General features: G+C 33.6%; 3 protein-coding genes across 3 annotated transcripts; 1 reads left to right on the top strand and 2 right to left on the bottom strand.

Moving 5' to 3' along the window:
• Positions 1-7133: 7133 nt before the first annotated feature.
• LOC146903775 (uncharacterized) lies at positions 7134-9271 on the bottom strand. The gene is made up of 3 exons (XM_085725486.1): positions 8104-9271; positions 7560-8001; positions 7134-7461 (listed from the first exon to the last, which is right to left on the bottom strand). Exons 1-3 carry the CDS (start codon positions 9269-9271, stop codon positions 7134-7136), a joined length of 1938 nt encoding a protein of 645 aa, XP_085581612.1.
• Positions 9272-10670: 1399 nt separating this feature from the next.
• LOC146903774 (uncharacterized) lies at positions 10671-14019 on the bottom strand. The gene is made up of 12 exons (XM_085726538.1): positions 13838-14019; positions 13419-13583; positions 13075-13342; positions 12893-12986; positions 12685-12809; positions 12428-12518; positions 12202-12343; positions 11964-12121; positions 11754-11874; positions 11453-11623; positions 11221-11307; positions 10671-11119 (listed from the first exon to the last, which is right to left on the bottom strand). Exons 2-12 carry the CDS (start codon positions 13575-13577, stop codon positions 10892-10894), a joined length of 1644 nt encoding a protein of 547 aa, XP_085582664.1. The 5' UTR covers positions 13578-13583; positions 13838-14019; the 3' UTR covers positions 10671-10891.
• Positions 14020-17783: 3764 nt separating this feature from the next.
• NEF1 (no exine formation 1) lies at positions 17784-24511 on the top strand. Its single transcript, XM_085729723.1, has 4 exons — positions 17784-19036; positions 21999-22570; positions 22681-22903; positions 23090-24511. Exons 1-4 carry the CDS (start codon positions 17807-17809, stop codon positions 24437-24439), a joined length of 3375 nt encoding a protein of 1124 aa, XP_085585849.1. The 5' UTR covers positions 17784-17806; the 3' UTR covers positions 24440-24511.

Raw genomic sequence — 24511 nt, 5'->3', positions numbered from 1 at the left:
GGCTTGGTCTAAGCGCGGCTTGATAAAAAGTGATAAGCGCGGCTTGATTTAACTTATCAAAAAGTGAAAGAAAATGGAGATAAAAGGTGATAAGCGCGGCTTGATTTAACTTATCAAAAACCTATATAAGCTCATGAAAATAAGTTATAAGCTCGTGTAAAAATGTCAGTTACCAAACAAGTCTTTTTTGATCACACGAGCTTATAAGCTATATGCTACAAGCTGTAAGCTCAATTTTATGTCTTACTAAATAGACATTTAGTTGGTTATATTATTAAATGTGTGTTTGGTTTCGCTGTGTGAAAATTGATAGTTGGTTATATTATTAAATGTGTGTTTGGTTTTGCTGTGTGAAAATTGATATTGAATGAATTGATTTTGGTTAAAAGTGAAGTGATTTATGTTTGGATGTATTTATGCAAGTGTGATGAAGAAAAAATTTGAGTTAAATATCACGTTTGGAGTCATGAAGCTACAAATATTAGGTTTAAGTTTAATCAATTATGGAGGCAGAATCAATTCTAGTGGAGAACATGCAAATATGTCAAAATCAACTCTACACCTCTAGAATCAATTTTTGTTTTTTCAAAGTGGAACCAAGCATACAATAAATTTATCGTATCTCTTTATTGTTTCAACTCTTGTGATGATGTGAATTTTTTGTCGACGAGAAAAGGAAATAATAGGTGTGAATTAGTTTAATGAGAATCTAGTATTTTGTAGTTATTTGTTATGTTTGGTTATGAAGTGAGCTTATGATGTGAAGGATGAGGTCTAATTGGATGTAAATTAGTTTGGATTTAATTTATCATAAAGTGGGTTTATGATATGATGAATTCTAATTGGATGCTGGAGTGAAACTAATTTGTGCTAATTGTTTATTCTGATTGAACGCTTTGATGATACCTAGAGTTTTAGTTGTCAATTTGTCTTAATTATTAAATCAACTATTAATTTATTATATTGTTTTAGGAAGTAAGGATCAATTGATTTAGGGGTGTTTGGTAAATGGTTTAATTGATAACTAACTTAGCTCATAAATTAAATAAACTAATTGTGTTTGGATATGTTCTTATTGTTTTTTTTTTTTTCACATTAAAAAAAGGAAAGATTGTATAACTACTTCTAAAGTCAGAGATCTGTATGCTTGTGATATGTTGACAGTGTAAAACGGTCTACGCTCAAAGTGTATTAAAATTAAACTCAATTAGTTTTATAGTGATGTCCAATGAGGTTCTAGTATTTTGTAGTTTTTTAAATCGTGGTTATATATAAAGCGAGCTTTCGATAATAATGAGTTCTAATTGGATGTTGAGTTAAAAATAATTTGTGCTGATTGTTAATTCTCATTGAACTCTTTGATGATACCTATCATTTTCTTTGTTAGTTTGTCTTCATTAAAGTAATAATTAATTCGTTAAATTGTTATAGGAAGTTAGGGTTTAGCAGGTTTAGGGGTGTTTGGCAAACAGTTTAATTAATAACTAACCAAGCTCTTTAACTTAATAAACTATTTGTGTTTGGATGTGTTCTTACTGTTTATTTTCACATTAAAAAAATAAAAAGAATTTGAGGTGGATTAGAGTTGAATAGCTAAAGTAAATTGATAAATAAACACATAAGAACTCAATGATTGACTACAGAGTTAACCAATTATGCTTACGTCTCCGTCAATAGATGGCTACTGCAGTGTACTATTATGTAATGCTTGGGGTTACACAATACAAGTTGCGTTTAAATACTGCGGTTCAAAAATTTTCTGGTTACTTTTTTACTTTGCATCTCAATAACACTTTTTTTTGTCTGTAAATGAGTTAAAAATTGATAGAATAGGAATTTGTAAAGTTTTGCATCTTCATGTTACGGAATAATTAATGCTTTTCTTGCACACAGTTGATTTCATAAATAAACATGTTTAAATTTAGGAACTGTTAATCAAATATCTGATGTTGACTGCTTTGGTTTGTTCAATTTTTATTTTTGTAATTATGTTCAATTTACCTTAAAATTTTGTTGAAAATTTTTATAAGTTGGTTGAAGGTCATATGTCAAAAATCAAAGTACTTATTGCTGATATTACGCTCAAACCATTGTGTATTCTTTTTGGCTTTGACTCCTGTGATTTTTAATTTTAGAAGGACAAAGAAATGATCTCAATTATTAATGAAAAAAAAAAGATTTATGTTACATGCTCATGCATTACAAATCTATTTATAATAATGCATTCCCTTAGTTTCTCATCAATAATTGGGATTTATTACTTGAGTTACTTTAAAAAGAACTAAACAAGTTTCCTCAACTTATTTAGCTATACCAAATTATAGCATTGGAAAAGGGAAGAATTATATATTGTCTGATTCAAGCTAGCCTTTAAACATGTTGAGTCCATGCCCTTTATAGCTTCACTGGAATAGAAATTCAAGAAACGCCATTGCCATGTTAAGTTATTGCTTCTTTGACTTTATTACTTTGGACAGCTGAAACAGACTGTCATTGTATGAAATATAAGTGGTAGTTTATCGGATGAATGAATGAGGCAGTTGTGTGAAGACTATTCTAGCTTAACATGTCTAGTCTAATAGTAACAATATGTAGCACCGACACTTCACATTAAAGGTATGTCGGACACCGGCACATATTATTACATCCAATTTATCCTGTAGCACCGACACTTCACATTTAAGGCATGTCGGACACCGACACATATTGTTTCATCCAATTTATCCATTTTCTCAAATATTTATCAGTGTCGTGTCCGGATCTGTGAAAGTGCTTTATAAGTAAAAACTAACAAGGACAGCCATATGTTAATAATATATTATCCATTAGATGTTCTATATGTAATATTGTAATTCATCCTCTTTTTATCTTCCCTGATCTGATCTGAATTCATCTCATTTTGGGTTCTTCAGGTTAGTATTCAGGAATTCAACCTCAGCAATGGATTGGGCTAGAAGGAACAAATATTTTAAAATTCTTGCGAATGGAGTTGAGCGAGATGGTTGGAAGTTTGTTCTTCTTGCTCGGTTCTCGCCTGTGCCATCCTATATCATTTTATTAGAATTTGAGTTTTGTTAAATTAATGCACCGCCACACTAGTGGTTGACTCAAAAAATCGGCGTGGTGGAATGCGTGTGCATTACACAAATGAGAAATGTTTTGTAGATATTTACACCTTTATTTAACATCGTGAGAGAGGGAAAGAAATGGATATTGAGATATAGGATAGTTACAAGTTAGCATTAGTTATATTGTTGTATATATAGTTATAACCACCTTATATTAGAATGTATTTTTTATCATTGTAATATTTACTTTTATCATCAATATAAATATTCTTTGAGTTTTCTCTTATTTCTTTTATGGATGTCATGTTTCATAACAATAGAGAAAATTATGTAATAGATATGATTGATAGTTGATGCGATGCAAAGAGATATACCGAGTAATTTATAGACGTATGATTCATTTAAGTATTCAAAATAGATGTTTTTATTGTGGATGTTTTTAGAAGACACAATAACTTTGAAAAATAAAAACAAATTAAAAATCTGTACATTAGGTGGAGTTCAAATACAAATATTATTAACTCGCTCTAAAACTTTAATAATGAACCTTTTAAAAAAGACTTTAATGATAAAGAAAAGAAACATAAAGTTTTATAATTCATGGCAACTAACTCAACCCAACATAGCATATGTTTGGGGTTAACTTCAAAAGGAAGAAAGAAGACAATGAAAAAGGTGTATACGAAAAATTGGGTGGAAAATATTAGGCTATTTCTTTTTCCACGTTTTTTTTTTCTTTTTCTTGTGTGCTGTATTTAGATTATAAACTCCAAAAAAGTAGAGGATTTTTGAAGGTATTTTAACGTGTTTTAGAGGACATTTAATTTCAGATTATATTTATACTATAAGCTTGTCTCTCTCTTCCAGCCCACGTACCTTGTTTTCTATCTTTCAAATATCAAAACAATTAAGTTTACAACTCACCAATCCAAATCGAGTAAAAACCAAAGCGACGCTCAAATTTAGCGTTTCAATTAGGAATTAGTAGCTTTTCTCTATTGTTTGGAATTACATTATCTATATTTACTTTTTTGAATGAAAAATGTTAGTCGGCTAGTTTTTATGTTAGTATTTTCTCCTTGTTAGAAATTGACCTTAAACCTTTTAAACTTTTAGTTCAACCCATTATCTACCTTAGCTATTTGAATGCTATAGTTTATTCAAGAGAGACATTGATTATTAACATAAATTATTTAGATGAAATAAAAGAATCGGTTAAGAGAGATATAGAGTTATCAAAAGTAGAACATTGACACAAAGAATCCGGATTCGTTTCCCTTTATTATACTGAAGTATTGACTGAGCTATGTGAGAGTCAAATCTCAAGACAAACCTAACACAAAAGCAAAAATATTGTAACCTTGTTCACTAAGCCCTAACCCTAGAGACACCACTTCTTATTTTCATTTCAATCTGATCCTTTCATACTTTAAAGTGTTAGACACAATTGTGATTAACCTCTGAGTCAATTATATGATAGCTTTGGCTACCTAATTTTTCAGATACTCCAATAATTAAATTCAAGTGGTAATATTTAACCATATAACAGAAGAAAATATATTTTAGTCTTCAAGATATTTTAGTCTTCTAGTCAATCCAATCATTTCCTACTTAAATTCTATCTTTAATCGAATCCTATATCATACTAGTCTCTTTAGATTTATGGGACTAAAATGGAAAAAAAATAAAAAAGGAGATAGATGAGCAAAAATTTGGTGGAAAATAGTAACCCCACATTCACATTATATCTATTCTATAGGCCTGTTTTAAGCCCACCAAGTTCACAATTTTGTGCAATTCTTCCTCTCTCGTCTCCTAGAAAATCTGAAATTGTTCGTTCTATAATTTTCAGATTTTAGAATCCGATACATGATACGTGTTTTCCTGTATTTTACGAAGAGAAAATAATTAGTCATGTTTATTTACTAATTTTAGCCACGATCATTTTAACACGTTTGGATTCTAGGATCCGAACAAAAAAACAATTTTTTTTTACACATTTAGATTTTAGGATCCGAACACCCATTTTACATGCATCGAACCACTCTTATGTCAAAAATTAATTTTTCACATTTTTTTCCATGATTTTTTTTATCATAAGAGGGATTCAAAACATGTAAATTGGGTGTTTGGATAATAAAATTTGAATGACTCGATATCATAATATTTCCCCATGATTTTTTGGCTAAGACGGTCCAAACATGTAAAAGGGGTGTTCAAATTTTAAATTCCAAAGTACTTTCGTTCAGTTTGGATTCTAAATTATCATGATGAGGAAGATGATGCTCATTGATCAGTTTGAATGAGAGGAAATTTAGTTCAAAAAATCAAATTCCCTTGTTACTTAATGATAGAAGTCCGCAAAACCAATCATGATATAAGTTTCCTTGTTCCTTTCTTCATGATAGAAATTGCCTTATTTCCTTGTTACTTCATGCTTTACTGATTCACATGTAGTGCATTTGCCTTAGTCACTTCTTCATGATAGAAATTGCGGAAAACAAATCGTGTAGTTTTCATATAGCAAAACATCAATAATCGGAGCTTGACTCATGGCGAAAATGGCGGTGTCTTTGGTTGTTAACAAACTACTTCCACTATTAAGGGAAGAAGCCAAGATGTTAAGAGGTACTTTCAGAAGTTTGCTTTTTCTTCCTTAAAATTATTCATGGCATTAATATTTACTGTTTTCTATTTCTATAGACACTAGTAACATACCCGTGCATCCGCACGGGTACTGGTTTGTCGGGGGCGATTTAGGCAGTAAAAAATTTACAATTACTAATTATGTTTATTGCAATTATAATTCTAAATGTATTAGGGCACTTGTGTGAGTATTAATATTAGGATACAATTGTAGAATCAAACATTATGACTAATTCCATATGCATGTATGACGGTTCAAATTTGCTGTAGTTCAAAATATAGTTAGGAAATAATTATGGGATCTATTTGACAAAATATGTGTCACATAATTTAATAAAATTATTATAAGTGCATTGAAATTTTTTTAAAAAGTTGTTGAAGTAAATGTAGTAATACCTCTGCGTAGATTGTTATGAAGTATGGTAGATTAGACTAAGATGACATCAATGGTGCTACACTGCAATAGACCGATCTTTGATTGACTGGTAGTGCTCTTATTGATGAAGAACTGTATTCCATGTATTTTTTATTACTGTTGTATGTTTTGTAAATGAAGTTGTATTTATATTATATTATCCATAGGACATTTATTGTATTTTATCATTTATAGAAAGTGTATTATTATTAAAAAAAATTTGTTGTGTCTTACTACTGAAGTGTATTCGAATTATGTTGTATGCGTGATTTAATGGTAGCATTACAATATTTTTCAGGAATTGAAAATGAAAAATTATGTAAAACATTTATCTATCCTTCTTAATATAAGTTAAAGGCATGCATTGGCATAGTGTTATACGGAAGATGTATATTTTTTTATATTACAATGATAGACATATTGCTTACCTAATTACTATAATAGACATATTGCTTAACTAAAAGGGGTGAGAATATCAATAAACCGAATGTAAATGCTGTATAAGAAATAGTTGGGCCTTTTTGTTACCGGGTCATGAGTAATATCAAACTTAAAATTGGCCCGATTTCAGGTTATAAATAGTCATCGTCACATCCATTTGTTGCTTATTATTTAGCACTGCATACTTTGATCTGTCTTTGCATTTTAAGATGTCTTCTTCCAGGAAGTTAGATTTCGATGCCTCCAGCAGCAGTGTTTACACGGGAAAAACTGGGGCAGTTGAAGATATTGAAGCTGAGAAATCGAAAATTGTAATGGTTGACAATTATCGTGAGCCAGTTGAATTGCCTCCATTCTTGAATGTTAAGAAAAATTCTTGGGAGATTATTGTCAATGAATATCATATTCAACCTAATCACAAACTTGTAAGTGATATTTATATAACTTTGCTGACTATTTTATATTGCATTAATATCATTATATTGTTTAAAATATGCAGCGTCTCCCTAGTCATATTACTTATGAAGGTGTTTTGAGTTCTGAGAAGAACATTATGCTATATATCACCTAGGATTAGTGCAGTTGAACATTATTCTGGCATGGAATTCATCTATTCTTTGCAAATTTCCAGTTTGGCCTTGCATGATGATATCTCTGTGGGAACCAGAGTCTATATCACCTAGGATTAGTGCAGCAACTTCAGATACTGTTGGTTTGTTGTAAATTCTACCATCAGTTTTTCGATCAGCAATCAGTTTCAATCTGACATCTTGGAAATTACGATCATGCAATATATCTCTTGCCATTCGGAAAACTTGTGCATGGACATTATTCTGGTCCAGCATAACTTTGAGTCTCTTCACAATATCTTCATCAATGTCTTTGTTTGATCTATATAACCACAAAAATTCAGACCTGTTAAGCAATATGAAATTTTATCCATAAGCTGAAATTTTAAAAAATTAATAATAAACATGTTTATGTTGTACCTGTAGGTTTTCATTCTATTTGAGATTTCATTCTCCGTATCAAATATGTATAGTTGAGCATATTTTGGACTCTCACCAGGTAAAGGCAACATACTTCCAATTCTGTGACATGCTTGTCCTTGCATTCTTAATATTGGGGGACCTCTTCCATTGTTGATGTCATTGTCCATTTTCATTCCAGGTGAGGTAAATGAAAACATTGCATTGTATGTCCTGATATTTGCTTGGTAATTCTTGCTACCTGGTGATTGGTTTCCATCTAAAAGATCTTGCAACAGTTGGGGAGGTGGGTCTAACAGAGGTAATTGCACTTTGCCACCACCGCAACATAACTGAAATTTTGGTATCGTAGTATTCCTTGATTTATCTTTTCTTTCATTATACCACATCAAAGCTCCACATTTTTCGCATTCCCACACAGGATCACCTATATCAGAATAAACTGTGGCAATGCAAATGCCAGAGACATTGGTTATTAATTACTGGCTAGATGTATATGTATATTTGATAATCAGTAAGTAGTTGGGGTTAAGATGGTACGTACCTTGAGCATAATTCTCAATATGTTCAGACTGATCTTGTTCACTCTCAGAATCTGAATCAGATTGTTGACTATCATCAGATTCAGATTCATCTGATGACGAGTCTGAAAGATTATCTACAGGATTTGTGGCATTAGGTTCATGTATGCCATTTGCAGCATAATATTGAGCATCTGTAGTAAAAGCTTTCCTTTTGGTTCTATTGGATTGACCCTTCCCATTTGTCTTCGTAGGTTCTTTACATGTTTCACCATCAGGAGAAGGAATCCGTGCTGGCATTGAAAATGGATTTAGTGGAATGCCATTTAAAATGGAAGCAAATGGGTTGTAATATGTTTGTGGTATATTTTCCTTTGATACATGTTTATTCCTCTTGGCAGTGTTCTGATTCGGTGCGGTTGATAAATCACAAACATTTGCAGTTCTGATCTCTCTTAAGATTCCAGCATGAGGATTAGTTGAAGTACTTGCTCCAGGATCAGAATACATTGATCGTGAAAACTTAACATTAGATGGTATTCTGTTAAATTCGGGATTATATTCTGTAACTAATTGTGATAGAGGGATTGGTTTGACATTTGCTCTTGAGTGATTGACTTGTTTAGCATAAATAGATCTTGAAGTTTGGAATTGGGGATTACCAACATTTGTTGAGTGTGTTTGAGTTTGATTAGACTGAATTCTCTGCAATGGTGTTGCATTCGGCCGAGGAATTTGTTGTTGAGGCTGAAGCGATCTTGGCAGCTTTCTTTTAACATTTGTGAACACAGGAGTTGTTGTTTTCAAACCAGAAACAGGTGTAGGATAAGTAGTTGGTTCTGGTCCATTAGTTGATGCTGAGGCAAACTTGTTGAGTAGATTAACACCAGATACATATTTCCTTGGTCTTAGGTTCAATTGAGAGATTCTATTTTGTTGATTAACTGAAGGATTTGTTTTATTTTCAAGAGATTGGTTTTCAGAATTTAGCTGGTTCAGTGTAACTGAAGTTATATCTGCAAGTGGTGTTGAAGAAGGATAACTTTTGATATCAAGTGATTTTGTATTGAGTTTGGAACTGGACACCTCTTTCTTTGATGTCTTTTGTTTAGCAACCTGGGACAATGTCTTTCTTCTTTTTCGAGCTTCTGCAGACTTTGAATCAGAGGTTGGACTTCCTACCTTGTCCATTTTCTAAAATGAAGTAGCTGAATGAAAAAGTTAATAATTGAAATCGAATTTAAGTTAACTATCAGATCAGACTGCATGAGCATATATCTATCGTAGACACTTGTTAAAATCACATATTGAAATTCAACATGAAATGTAGTTTGCATAAAAATGAATGATATAAAAGTAGTATGTTAAAATGGAAGTTGATATAGGGTCAAAAGATTAAAACGAATATGAATAGCATCTCCATTAAAATGCAATGAAGATATGAATGCTTACATCACAGAGTAACTAATACATGCAGATTTGGACAAAAGACATTACAGATGTGATATTGTAGTGGTAGACAAACATATAAGTATTGCAACAACATGTTAAAAAGTAGCTAGATTATAACAGGGATTACCGTGTTTTGATCTTAACCAATGTCTGAAGCACACCTTGTACTAATGTAGAAAATGAATCATATCTTGGCAAAATGAATGAATCTAATTACTTGATAAATTCTTAATAATGCAGAGAGAGTGTTTGTATGTTATAATTGTTTTATATAAGTCATTATTAAAATATAATTTACAAAAGTTGCAGGTTCCATACCACGTTTGGCAGCAGACCACAAAGTTTACTCAACAGTGTGTACAGTATAACAACATTTAATGCTTGGCACAATTTGCTATGATATTTCCCTCACATGTCAAGTCCAAAAGAAAACGTTGAGTGTAAAATTGTAGACATATAAGTGTAGATGTCATTGAGTAATATTGGCATGAAACTATTAAAAAAAAAAAAATTATGCAATTAAAAATGAAACGGCGTGACACAAAAATATCACACTAAGCCAAAAACATAATTAAATGCCCTTAGATCTGTATTTTTTATGTTGACCTCCAATTATAAACTTGGTATTTAAAATTATAGTGTAATGAGTTCTTAAAAGAGAAAATAAAATGTGAATGTGTAGTCAGCAAAAAAGCGACTGTGTAACCAGCCAAAAAAAATTTAGCCATTATGGTAGATCTGAATTGTTCATTTTGACATTGTCTAAAAGTTGGTATTTACTATTATATTGTAATGTGTTGTTAAAAGAGGTAAACATTTAGATACTGTGTAAATTGAGAGCTTAATGTATAATCTTATACTGTAATGTGTTATTGGAAGATAAATATATAAGATTGATTGTGTACTTGTTCGTTATAATAATTTTTAAGATTTGTGTTAATAGGAATTCATATATAAAGCTATGTTGTACAGTGCGTTGTACGTGTAAGCAAGATATGTATATGAAATCATTTTCATAAGATGTTGACCATTATAGAAATGTGGTAGATCAATAAAGAGACTTTCAAAGTAATAGTGGTGGAAGCAATTTGCAACATAATGTGGAACGTTTGCTCCTATCAGATATAACTCAGGAATATTGTTAAAACAGGATGAAATTGTTTATAAAGAGACTAATGAGTTAATAACATATATAGAACCCAAGGTTCATAATATAGATATAGATATAGCATCCTATATTGGATGAATAACTTGTCTATTATCACATTGGCAGAAAGTTTGGTACCAAGAGATAAAGCAATATTAGTAATATTACAAAACAGGGATCATCCTTAGGTAAGTAGTAACATAGATCATGTTTCACTTCTTTTCAGTCTTGATAACCTTAACCCTCTTTGACGAAGACTGTTTGGCAGGAATGATCTCTTCATATGTCGCAGTCGTAGGAAGCACAACTGTTTCGGGCATCTTCAAAGGGGTGAATTTATCAGCAGACGCATGATTGGTAACCTTTCCTTGAGACTTATCACTCATTGGGGTGAGCTGGCTCAATGTGTCCGGATCGTATTCAGCAGTTGCAGAGGGCTCCTGAAAATAAAAGGTAAAAAACCATGTCTCAAATAGATATATTTTAAAAAGTCTAAACCAATGCACTAATTATATCAACTTCACAACTAATAAATACTTACAACAGACATGGTGACCTCTTCAGTAAGCGCAACACTGTCGGGAGGTTTTTCAGCATCATCGGCTGACTCAGCGCGTGACTCGTTGATCTCGTGAATTAGACAATAACAAAATAATGTGGTAAGGCTCTCAACAGTTGTTGTTTGATCATATGGATTATAATAATGCAGTTAGATATGTGCATATATCAAAGTAATAACATAAATAAGATGTGAAAACTTCATTAATGCATACCACAGCTTCTGGGAACTTAGAACTGACCAACGTTGCCAAAACATCTCCTTCTCTATAGCAAACGACAGATATTGTCTTCCATTTTGGCTGCCATTTGATCTTAAAAGCCATATTCTTCCCACCTATGCCATCCATTAGCATTGGATATTCTAGTCGGTTTGTAATACCAGCCTAAATGATAAACCATATAATAATCAATAATATATGAAACACCTAAGGTTTTCTTTGAATATTTGAGATATATATGAAACTCATGAGAAAGGTCAAATTAGTATATAATAAAATATATTATTGATTAAACCTGGATCATGTTGCTTCGAAGCTGGGCAGCAGAAATCCCCAGTAACTGTGTGGATTCACGATCCCAAAGAACAAATGTAGCCTTCGTATCACCATACGAAACATCCAGCTCAAGTTTGTACCTTAAAAGGAACAATATGTATGAATCAGTATATGGGCCATCAGCTTATGTTATATATCAATTAGTTATAAAGCAGGAAATACATTTTACCTGACAATTTCTGTCTCAGTATTGTGGCCTGCATCACAAGTGTATGGAGGGTTTTCACCCTTAGCAATCTTACTACACTTGTAGCAAGCCATGTAGTACCAACCAAATTTAGTTGAATTGACCTTATCGATTTTTGCAACAGTTACAACATAAGAAATCTGAGAGAAATAAAAACACAGAATATCAGATGAAGTTACAATAAGATATTACCTTGCACACATCAGCAAATAAGATATACCTCATCAAGCTGCAGAATATCAGACAGTGGCATGATTAACGGATTAGATAGCAAGTCATCATCCGTACTAAATTGCGACCCAGCAGATGATTGTGTACACATAACTTGGCTTTGTGTCATCATCTGATCATTCTTGGGCAAACTGCAAAGTATTATGGATCAATTAGTATTACATTAAACAAATGTTTTTGTTGCAAGACATCATGAGTGCTATTAAGATACTTGCCTTTCCCTGAACCTTTTGATTTGGGATATATCAGCATTGATATACATTTTCGTAGCACCATAGGTGTTAGAAACACAGAGAGGGTATTTACCTGCAATATTAATCATTTGCAAAGATCCTCCTCAAAAAATATATATATACACATATTTATACAAACACACACACACACACACACACACACACACACACACACACACACACACATATATATGCAATTTAAATATAATAGTATAAGATAAATATGAAAAATAAACAACCTTCTTCCTTAATCTTCCCATACTTCAACATCACTACAACTGGACCACACTCCTTGTTATCATTGTTAAATTTGATGAATTTTGCAGCATAGTCCTCCCAAAGAGTGCAGTGTAGAGAGATGTCACTAAACACATTATCACAATATTTAGTGATATTGACAATATATGGTCAGAAACAATGTAGTTTGAAGGATAATTTAAATTTCACCTAAGGTCTTTCAAAACCAAGTTCACTTGCAGTTTCTTAGACCCTCCTTGATTTAGTTGACAATGCCCAATTTCATGAACATATCCTATGACATCTGTTGGAAAAAAAGTGTTTTTTACAGTTGGAGTAAGTACTACTTAACAGAAGTAAATCAACAAAACACTGTAAGTTAATGTACTTACGAACTAATAGATCAGAACGCCATTTCCCAGCAACAATTTCAGCAAAGGGTTTGAACTTCAAGTCACTATCAGGGATATCATGAACATTAGGGTCTACAGCAGTTGTTCCACCCGTCCAAATCAACTTGTACTTGTTAACCGATGCTTTGAAAAACAAATCATTGGTCAATACCACAAAGTTGCTCAAGGTATAAGTTGTATTTTCTTCAATCTTTTTATCGGCTTCAGCCTTATATGCCGTTGGGATGATGACTTGAACATCAGTACCCTATTATAATAAAGAAAAACAACGTATTAGACCAACTTTCATAAAAAATAAGATGATATCCTTGTAACCATATTACCTTTGCATCCACGATGACCATTTCTAAGTGCTCCCTTCCATCCTTAACAACCGTCCATTTGTCCCTAACCCTCACAGCAATTTTCCAAAAGTCCTTCTTTTCGTTGATGTCTTTTAAAAACACAAAAGGTCTAGTTTTGACTTCAAAGGGTGCAGCCATTTTCAGCTGAAGGAAAGTTCAAACAAATGATATTACAACTCGGAAATATGGTGAAGTAAATCAACAAACAAAGAAAAACAAAATGAAAGCCACGAAATCAAATGTTATTAAACTATGAACATTAAACAGAAACAATGAAAACATCATATTATAGACAAAAAAATAACATAAACAAAGATATCAGATATGAACTATGAGACATATAAAATGACACACATATTTTTTGTGAAAAATTATTGTTATAACTGAAGAAGGATTACCAGGTTATGTTTGAAGATCTATGAGACGAAAATATTGATAGAGTGAAGAGAAGTATGAAATGTGTATTGTCTTAACCAAATGGATCTGTGTTGTTTTGTGTGATATAGAGTAGTAGCAGAGCACAATGAGTTCAAATATTGAGAAGTGTGATAGTTTGAAAAGAGTGACCCATTGTACCGTCGATTTGATTGGTGAGGCATATTGTTTTTTAAACATTTTACTGTAGCATTCAGTTCGTCCAGGATTTAAAACGTCACATGTGCAATTAGATTGCAAGTAACTAAATATTATGAAGACACATTTAACCAAACCAAGTTGACCATGACCTCATTAAAGTTAATCATATCTAGTTATACATATTTAGTTAGATTTTAAGTTTTACAGACACCTTTTACCCTTAATTTGGCTGCCTGGCAGAAGGGCAGATTGGGTTATAAACGATAATTCCACAACAGGTTTTTTTCTTATATTAAGAAGGATTAAATATTTAGTTTTAAGTCATCAAAATACAAGATATATCCTCTAAAAGAAATACAAGTTTTATTTTTCTTCTGTTATATATGCTTCATTATTTCAACTCAACATCGCCAATTATAAGGTTTTGTTCAAAATAATCGATTCATTCTCACAGTCAAGATGATTTGCAGTGATTTGGTAGGTGTTAGGCTTCCTCTTCAAGTGCAATGGCAGTTCAGATTCTCCACAGTGATTTCCTTTCTATCTTGGTGTGAGAAAATTGAAGTTTTTATGCTATTTGGTATTGCTTTCTAGCTTATTCAAATATTGACAATTTTTAGTTGTAAAAATATTGAGCTAGAAACAGGTAAAAAAGAGAAAAGAAATGGTATTATAATGTTTATTTTAATCTATTTTACTTCAATTTATGGAGCCAAAAACAATTTTCGAAATTCTGCTCAATAGATTTGTTACATTGGTCCTAAAAATGCGGCACAACTTTAAGATTACGAAATCAGGAATGATAAATTTAAGATCATGGCCTGCTGTTGAACAAAGAAAAGAGATGTCATTCACATTGATAATGGTACCTTTCTGCCCGAAATCCGCAAAACCCTCAATGCAGGCATATTGACTAATTAATTCCTCAATTTAGCACCACCAAGCATATAGAGATCAATAGTCTGCAAGAGGAAGAAACTAAGCAATAGGGAAAATCGCGCTCTTCAAATTTCAGACAAGTACAATATCCGATTCAATAAGTCTATCATACGCGATTGAAAGATAATCTTTTTTTAGATTGCTAAAGGTCTAACCAGCTCTACTTCGCACCGACAGAGTTACTTTTAGTGTTAGCCACTACTTGATGGAATAAAATTTATACTTTCCCATGTTGGACTAGCAGAAAGGGGAGACTCGACGATTTTAACTTTTTTTTTTTTTTTGCCATTTTTTATGATTGCTTATAGATGGGAAAAGAAACACTTTTTGGAAGAAACTAATCTACCCAGATTGTACCAAAATTAAAGGTATTGACATATGCTTTCAATTGTTGCTGTTATAAAAATCATACTATGCAAATGAAACCAAAAGCTATTTTATGAGGTTGTGTTTATACACCTGATGCAGTCTGAAGCATTATACAACAGGTTGAAAATATAAAACAAGCTTATATTATGTCAAATTCTTTGGATCTTGAGAACCATAGTAGCAGTAATAATATGTGCAATGCTTGTCGAATGACGAATTAATTGTGACAGTGCTAATGTGATGTTTTTTCATAACATTCGGAGTATTATAGTCATGTAGGTAGCTCTGTTGGTGAGTTAAATGTTATGTCACGTAAGGATCCTGTGTGTTTTAATTTGAAAACTGCATTGTTAGAAATCAAATGCAAATATATGTAGCGTGTCTCGTCACTCCGTATCCGACAACAACGACTTGATACTGACTCATGTCAATGTCAATGTCGTGTCCGGTGTCCATATTAGTGTTCCATGTGTAAGTTTAAACTCTTTACAGGGTGAGACTAATTTTAACTTCAACTAATTCTTTTATTGTTTTCGCAAGGCTTCCATCTGTTACTACATACATACAGGAACATTCTTAGATGATGATTTAAACAAGCCTGCCCCAGAATTACATCCACTTTGCAGAGGCTTCTACCAGCAATAATGATGAAGTCCATATATAGTTTCAGACATGTGGATCAAATGCTAATTAACAAACTTGATGGGGAAGAATTTGTGGCACTAAGATCAACTCAGATGGTTCTAGACAAATTTGTTACTAGAGTGCTATACAACAGGGAAAGATGATGCATCGTTTTTTTTTTTTTTAGTGGGGAGTTTGAACCCAGACCTTGCATATATGTCCTTATCAATTGGGCTAAACTCACGAAGACAAACATTTGTTTTTTTTTTCCTTTTAACTATGTAACCAATTCCTTAAAAATTAAAATATATTTAGTTTTTTTAACGATAGATTTACAAATTTTTACAAGGATTAAATGTTATTTTATTTTGTCAAAATAATAATATATTTTTAATCTCTATAAAATGACAAGCGGCGATTTTAATAAAAGACAATGAATGAAAACATATCTTTTTATAATAATGTTTTAACATGTCTACAAGATTTTTTTTTAAAGATTCAAAGGGCACTCTTGAATTTATTTAACTGTAGAGACTATAATTGTTGACATAAAATATTATGAAGATTAAAAGTCGAAAAATAACACTAAAAATATTTTTTTTTAAAATTTATAAGGACTACAAAATATTTAATCCTTTATAAATTTATTGCTTTTTTTAAATTTCTCTTCTTCTAATTATTATTACTAAGTATCTTACAATTTGAAAAGCAGATATGAAAATCAAATTTTAAGGGTGGGTATATTAGAATCTAGGTTCAAGTTTAAGCAAACTTTTCTCTCAAAAAAGTTTAAGTAAATTTTATCATATATATGGTTTTAATTTTGAAGAGTCAAAATGATGATAGAGGTTATAGAATTGATTTTTTTCCTTTCAAAAACAAAAGAATGGATTTTATTATGTTTTGAATAATTTTAAGGACAATTGATTTTTTTTTGAGCTCCCACATTTTAAATATGAAGAAACGGGGTGTCTGAGGTTTGAACACGACCCTTAAATATATTATATAATGTTCATATCAACTGACTTAAGTTCACGGACATTATATAACGCAAATATTTATTTGAATATTTTATCAGATTAATTCTCTTTTCGAGTAAATATTTTCACGGACATTTATATTTAAAATATTCAAATATATTTAAGGGGTATTCAAATATTTATTTCTCCGCAAATATTTATTTAAAATATAGCGCAAATATTTATTTGAATATTTTATCAGATTAATTCTCTTTTTGAGTAAATATTTTCACGGACATTTATATTTAAAATATTCAAATATATTTAAGGGGTATTCAAATATATAAAATAAATATTCAAATAAATATTTTCTTTTGAGTAAATATTCAAATATATTTCTTTTGAATATATTATATAATGTTCATACCAACAGACTTAAAATATTCATCATCATCATCAAAGACCCTTGTTTTGAACCATATGTGCACATAATTTCAAGGGGTATTTGCACATAACGATAATTTTTTTTTACCCCTATGATGTGACATGACACGTGGCAGTGCTATGTGGATAGTCAAATGCCATGTCATATTGACCAGAGGAAATTGATGGAGGGGAAAATTGATGGATAGGGCAAGTTGATTAATGTTATGCAATAGGGCAAGTTGATTAATTTTATGCAATTTCAGGTAATTGAACTTTTGTTAGTTAGGATAATTGCCTATTTACTCATTTAGTCATTTGCTTGTGTAATACTAATGTGTATGAAAGTCCCACCGAAACGACACTAGAATGTACCGTTTCGTTGATGAATTAGAACACAGCTTCTTCCTCCTCTTCTCTACTATCCCTTTTCATTACTGGAGAGAGTGTTGTTAGTCAAACCACTGAAACGCAAAAATGCTTCAACCCCGTTCCCTCCGCCCTTACATTTCCATCTCTTCCCCTTCCTCAAACCCTAACCCTAACCCTAACCCTAGAGACTCCATTTCTCGTTTCAACATCAACAATGAATTCCCTTCATCATCATCTTCAACCTCATCCTCCTCCTCCTACAGATCTCTCAAAAACCCTACAACATTCTCCCACAATACCCTAATCGCAATCTCCCTCATCCCCGCCGCACTCTTCATCCTCGACCTCTCTTCCACCACCGTCACAACCACCCTAATCATCGGTCTCATGATCTCCTACATCCTCGACCTTCTCAATTTCAAACAACCTTCCTTCATCTCCCTTCACCTAACCCTAATCCTCTCTCAATTCACTTTCTATTTCACCTCCTCACCTTCTTTATACACCACCTTCAATTCAAATCTTACCCTAACTATCCTCGCTACTTTCCTCACCGCACACACTACCTTCCTTATAGGTATTTGGTCATCTCTTCAATTCAAATTCCTTCTTCTCGAAAACCCCGCTATCGTCGTCGTGCTCGAACGTCTCCTCTTTTCCTGCCTCCCAATTACAGCTTCCTCGTTATTCACTTATGCCGCTGTTGCTGCTGTTGGAATTCAAAATTCTGCTTATTATCTTATGTTTTTTAATTGTTGTTTCTATTGGTTGTATTCCATTCCGAGGATTTCATCGTTTAAGATGAATAATAATGCTAGGTTTCATGGTGGTGAAGCTCCTAAAGATAGTTATATACTTGGTCCATTAGAGAGCTGTGTTCATGCATTGTATTTGGTTTTTGCACCGATTTGTTTTCATATTGGATCGCATTATTCGGTTGTGTTTGCGTCCTACGCGAATTTCTGTGATTTGGTTTTGTTGTTTTTTGTGCCGTTTTTGTTCCTGTTATACGGTTCTACTAGAGGTGGTTTGTGGTGGGTTTCTGAGAATGCTGCCAATATAAGGAGTATAAGGGTTGTGAATGGTTTTGTTGCGTTGGTTTTCATTGTCATTGCGTTGGAGGTTAGAGTTGTTTTTCATTCGTTTGGGAGGTATATTCAGGTTCCAGCGCCATTGAATTATGTTCTTGTTACCATTACTATGCTTGGTGGGGCGGGTGCTGCTGGTGCTTATGCTATGGGGATGGTTTCGGATGCACTTAGTTCGGTTGCTTTTACTACTTCTGCTATTGTGGTTAGTGCTGCTGGAGCTGTTGTTCTTGGATATCCTGTACTGGTGAGTGGTTTCTGACTTGTTTTTATGATTGCTTGCTTGAATTGTATTGAATTGAATGTGGGTTCTTTGTGGTAGATTTCAATTTTGTTGGATACCCTATAGAGTTGTTTGATTCTATAGATGATTCTACATTTGAATTTGAATTGTTGCGAGATATTGTTTTTAGGATAGAAATAGATTCATTAAGAAAGAGAGAAAAAAATGATGAAATGATCATGAATGAATCCCCTTAAAGATTAAAAACAATGTATTGTAGAAAATAAGGAATGCTAGTTTGCAAGTCCTTTCTAGAAGCGCTGGTAAATAGACCGGGAGCAGTATAGTGACTACATGTTAGGTACTCAAGCAGATCTTAGGATGATAGTCAAAATGGTAATGTAGATTTAGTTAAGTCTGAGCTTTGTGGTGCATGGAAGTAAAACTGCAGACAATGATTGAATTGCATGCTAGGTAGTCAGGCAGATTTTGAATGATAGTCAAAACTGTGTTTAGATTTAGATAAGGCTTAGCTTTATCATGTTTGTTTGTGACCTGCAATCTGCTTTGTATTTATGAACACGGGTAGTTGGGAACAGTTATGTTTCTTGTGTGTCAGGCATTTGCACAATGAAGCTACCATGAGTGACTATATCCAGGTAGTTGCAAGCTTCTAACATAGTGTGGGTGAATTCAATAATAGATACCTCTTGGCATTCCAAGCTTCCTTAAACCCATCCTGCCCAGAAATTACTCATTCGGCGTCTTGTATTCGTCCAGCAGAAAGTTAACCTGCTTCAAACGAGTAAACTACTATTTTGGTCCTTGAAGGTGTAGGGCATTGGCACTTTAGTTTAGTTCTTGAAAGGTTTTTATTTTAATAAAAAAAGTCTCTTGCTATCAATCAATTGAGGTCCTATGCTACACTCATTACTTAATGTTCATGTTAAGTGCCTGATTGGATTTATTACGTGTGGTAATATATGGCATCTTTCTCTATTGGGGACTAAAAGGACCAAAATAACTTGAGCCACATGGAACCTTTTACCTTCTTCATCAGTCCTTTTAAGTACTCACCTTTTTCAGATCCCTCCAATCTTTGAACGTGTTGAGCAGCTTTAAATTTCACTATGCACCGACATAGTGGCATTATTTAGGGCTTTGGTCTAGATCAATCATTTTAGCTTCACTCCAGAATTTTGCTGGTAAAGGGTGCAACATTTTGTTGCTGTCGGGTGCTTCAGAATTTTTAGGAAGCTAAGCCCATTAGCTTTAGGGTCTTCAACTTTTATTACAGTGAATGATTTACGGTGAAGTTATGGAAGGTTGAAGTCTTAAAGAAAATGGAAAGAGGATGCTAGAAGAAAAAGCTTACAAATATGGAATGTGAAAGAATGGGGTCCAGACTTGTAGGGTGCTTTTGAAAATCAATGTATAGAAAGAAATAAATTGAGAAAGAGAAATGGATAGAGAAGAGAATACTTCCTGCCTGAATGAGAGAAGTTGAGGGTGAAGGCATGAATGTGGTAAGAGGGATGAATGTGGTGTTGTTACAGAGATTGAAAACAAGTGACGTGATTGAGGGTATTTTGGTTATTTTAATCCTTAGCAGAGAAAGATGCCACATATTACACACGGAAGGATGTGTCTGGGTACTTAGTTTGTCACACGAGCAGGTCTGTTAATGTTAAGTAACTGGACTTAATTTAGTAACTAAGTTGTCTGAAGGGATACACTTTCAGGGGCCAAAATGGTGGTTTATTATTCTTTGAATCTTCTCCTTTTGAACCCCAATGCTTTAGCGGCGTGACCTTGCTTGTGCGACCTCAGTTGTGCTTTAGTTTGGGCTACACAACTTCAGTGTTACATCATTTGTGCTTGTGGAGCTTAGACCGAGCTGTCTCTGGTGGGGTTTACGTTTTTCCATGTTTCTGGTTTGTGCAGGATTCTATCAGCCTTTGTGAGAGCTTTGGACTGATTTCTACTGTGTGAAATGAAACCTGATTGGTGTTGTTTATTCTTTAGCTGTTTTTTTGGGCATTGATCGTTCATGTTGGGTGTCAGGAAAATGTCATCTATTGTTCCTGGTACTTCTATTGCTCCTATTGATTTTCTATGCCTATCAAAGGTTTCTTGTTATGATATCATTAAATATTCACTCCCATTAAAACCTTTAATAAACTTAATCAGTTGGGTACTTTTCACAAAATTCATATAACTACTAATCTAGTTCAAAACCACATGTTTTTCCCCTGGAAATCTTCCTCAACTTTTTGCAGCAAGTCATTTTTAGGAACTCTCTTAGGTACCTTTGTCCAGCTAAATCCCTTCACGTTAAACTAAGCTTCAGCCTTCCAGATTTAGGCAAGGCTGAGCTTTTCGTTGAGCGTGCTATATTGCTAGTCAATACGACAATGGAGATTGTAGATTTGCATGATTCAACTTGGCATCTTCCTGCTTTTCTAGCAAGCCTGAAATGTGGTTGAGGAGTTGATCAGATGCTTAATGATGTTGTCCAGCCGAAATATTCACCATCCACCCCATCAAACAATGGCATTTGCATTCATCCATCCTAAAATCAAGATGCTAAGTTTTAAACCTTTCCTTTTGAACCCTAATGTTTTGATGGCGTGGTTGTAAAAATGTCCCTAACATCTTGTCTGTGATTGACAACTTGAACTGACTTCTTTTTATGACGTGCTTATGATTTTCCTTCTTTCTGGTTTGTGCAAGGTTACTTCTTTTTGTTCTCCGCTGGGTTAGGTGTTGTTCTTGTCATTTTCTGGTTTTGGGTGTTGCTTCTGGTAGTTGGTTGTTTGATGTATAGAATGAACCCCGATGGGATCAAGTTTTTCGTAGTTCTCTTCTTTTATTTGATAGTAAATCAGAAACTGAACAACACACGCATGTATAAGTTCCCAAAAATGTTTAAAGTCCAAGTACTGAGATCTAGCTTATTGAATTATTATCTACCTTTGATTTGCAGTTCCTGCCTATGCCTGCTGCTGCTGGCTTTTATTTGGCTCGATTTTTTGAAAAGAAGAGTTTGACTTCATACTTTGCTTTTGTTGTTCTTGGGAGCTTGATGGTTACATGGTTTGTGCTGCACAACTTCTGGGATTTAAATATTTGGTTGGCAGGCATGTCACTTAAATCTTTTTGTAAGCTAATTGTTGCAAATGCAGTCCTGGCTATGGCTATTCCTGGTCTAACTCTTCTGCCTTCGAAGATAAACTTTTTATCTGAAATCAGTTTGATAAGCCATGCGTTGCTCTTATGCTACATTGAAAGCCGGTTTTTCAGTTACTCCAGTATTTACTATTATGGATTTGAGGATGAGGTGATGTATCCTAGCTACATGGTTGTGATGACAACTTTGTTGGGTTTGGCTTTGGTGAGAAGGCTATCTGTGGATCATCGAATTGGAGGAAAAGCAGTTTGGATTTTGACTTGCCTCTTTACTTCAAAGCTTAGCATGCTGTTTATTACATCTAAGTCTGTTGTATGGGTTTCAGCTATTCTTTTGTTGGCTGTTTCCCCTCCATTACTTCTTTACAGGTAATTGTTGTGAAAGTGTCTCGATTTTGTAAGTTATGAGGGTTTCTCACCTGTATTATGCCACTTTATTTATTGTCGGCCTCATTATGCTTCATTGTTGTATTTTGTAGGGATAAATCAAAAACAACAGCTTCTAAGATGAAACCATGGCAGGGTTATGCACATGCTTGTGTAGTAGCCTTATCTGTATGGTTTTGCCGAGAAACCATTTTTGAAGCCCTCCAGTGGTGGAATGGAAGATCTCCTTCAGATGGTTTAATGTTGGGCTTCTGTATACTGTTGATTGGAGTGGCTTGTATTCCAATTGTGGCCATTCATTTCTCTCATGTTTTGGTATGTATAATTATCCAATCCATTGTTTTGCGTTGTTTGCTTTGGGAGTGTGGACTATTCATTATCAAATGCAAACCTGTGCTATCTCATAATAATTAGAAATTATTGACAGAGTAATCCATCACACCTACTCAATTCATGCAAGATATTAAAAGACTGATCATAAGCTTTTTGTTTAATATGCAGTTTGCCAAGAGATGTCTGGTGTTGATAGCGGCAACTGGTCTACTTTTAATTTTGATGCAGCCACCTCTTCCTTTGTCACTGAGTTACCGGTCGGACATCATCAAAACTGCCCGTCATTCTGATGATGATATCTCAATTTATGGCTTTATAGCTGGGAAGCCTACCTGGCCCTCTTGGCTGCTTATTATTGCTATTTTGCTGACTCTAGCATCCATTACATCAATCATACCCATTAAATACATTGTTGAACTAAGGACAGTTTACTCCATTGCTATGGGTGTTGCCCTTGGTATCTACATTTCTGCTGAATACTTTGTCTGGGCATTTGTTCTGGATGTTCTCATTGTTGTCACTATGGTTTGTGCCTCTGTTTTTGTTGTCTTCACTCATATGCCCTCTGCTTCAAGCACAAAGCTTTTACCCTGGGTATTTGCTTTACTTGTAGCTCTTTTTCCAGTTACTTATCTTTTGGAGGGCCAACTAAGAATTAAAAATATTCTTGAAGATAGCGAGATTGGAAATTTGGGCGAGGAAGAAAAGAAGCTTACAACATTGCTAGCAATAGAGGGTGCCAGGACATCTCTTCTTGGTTTGTATGCAGCAATCTTCATGCTTATAGCCTTGGAAATAAAATATAAACTTACTTCAATTATGCGGGAAAAGGTCATTGATTCAAGTGGAATTAGACATAGTCATTCAGGTCAAAGTGTATCTTCTAGTTCCCTGCCAAGAGCGAGATTCATGCAGCACCGTCGGGCATCTACTGTTCCCTCCTTTACAATTAAAAAGATGGCTGCCGATGGAGCTTGGATGCCTTCTGTTGGCAACTTTGCAACAATATTGTGCTTTGCTATATGCTTGATTCTGAATGTTTACCTCACCGGTGGCTCAAACCGATCTATATTTTTCCTGGCTCCTATCCTTCTGCTGCTCAACCAGGATTCAGATTTTATTGCTGGTTTTAGCGACAAACACAGATATTTGCCAGTGACTGTTGTTATCTCAGTCTACTTTGTTGTAACTGCCTTGTATAGCATATGGGAAGATGTTTGGCAAGGTAACGGTGGATGGGGTCTTCAAATCGGTGGACCAGACTGGATTTTTATGGTGAAGAATTTAGCACTCCTTGTTCTTACATTTCCCAGTCATATAACTTTCAACAGGTTTGTATGGAGCCATACAAAACAGAGTGACATACAATCATGGATAACATTGCCCCTTAATCTGCTTCCTATAGCATGTACAGATGTTCTCAAGATTAAGATCTTGGGTATCTTAGGAGTTATATATTCACTGGCCCAGTATCTAATTACTAGGCAACAATATATCTCTGGTCTTAAGTACATCTAAAATTACCATGTACTCTGTACTATATGTTTTGTCAATTTAGTTATATAGATGCTTGGGCTGCTTGTGTTGAAA

The sequence above is a fragment of the Medicago sativa genome, chromosome 7, assembly GCF_051527215.1.
Source record: "Medicago sativa cultivar Bolivia chromosome 7, Bolivia_mono, whole genome shotgun sequence".
NCBI lineage: Eukaryota > Viridiplantae > Streptophyta > Magnoliopsida > Fabales > Fabaceae > Medicago > Medicago sativa.
Note: the sequence above shows the minus strand (reverse complement) of the source record. Positions and strands in the feature narration are given on the sequence as shown.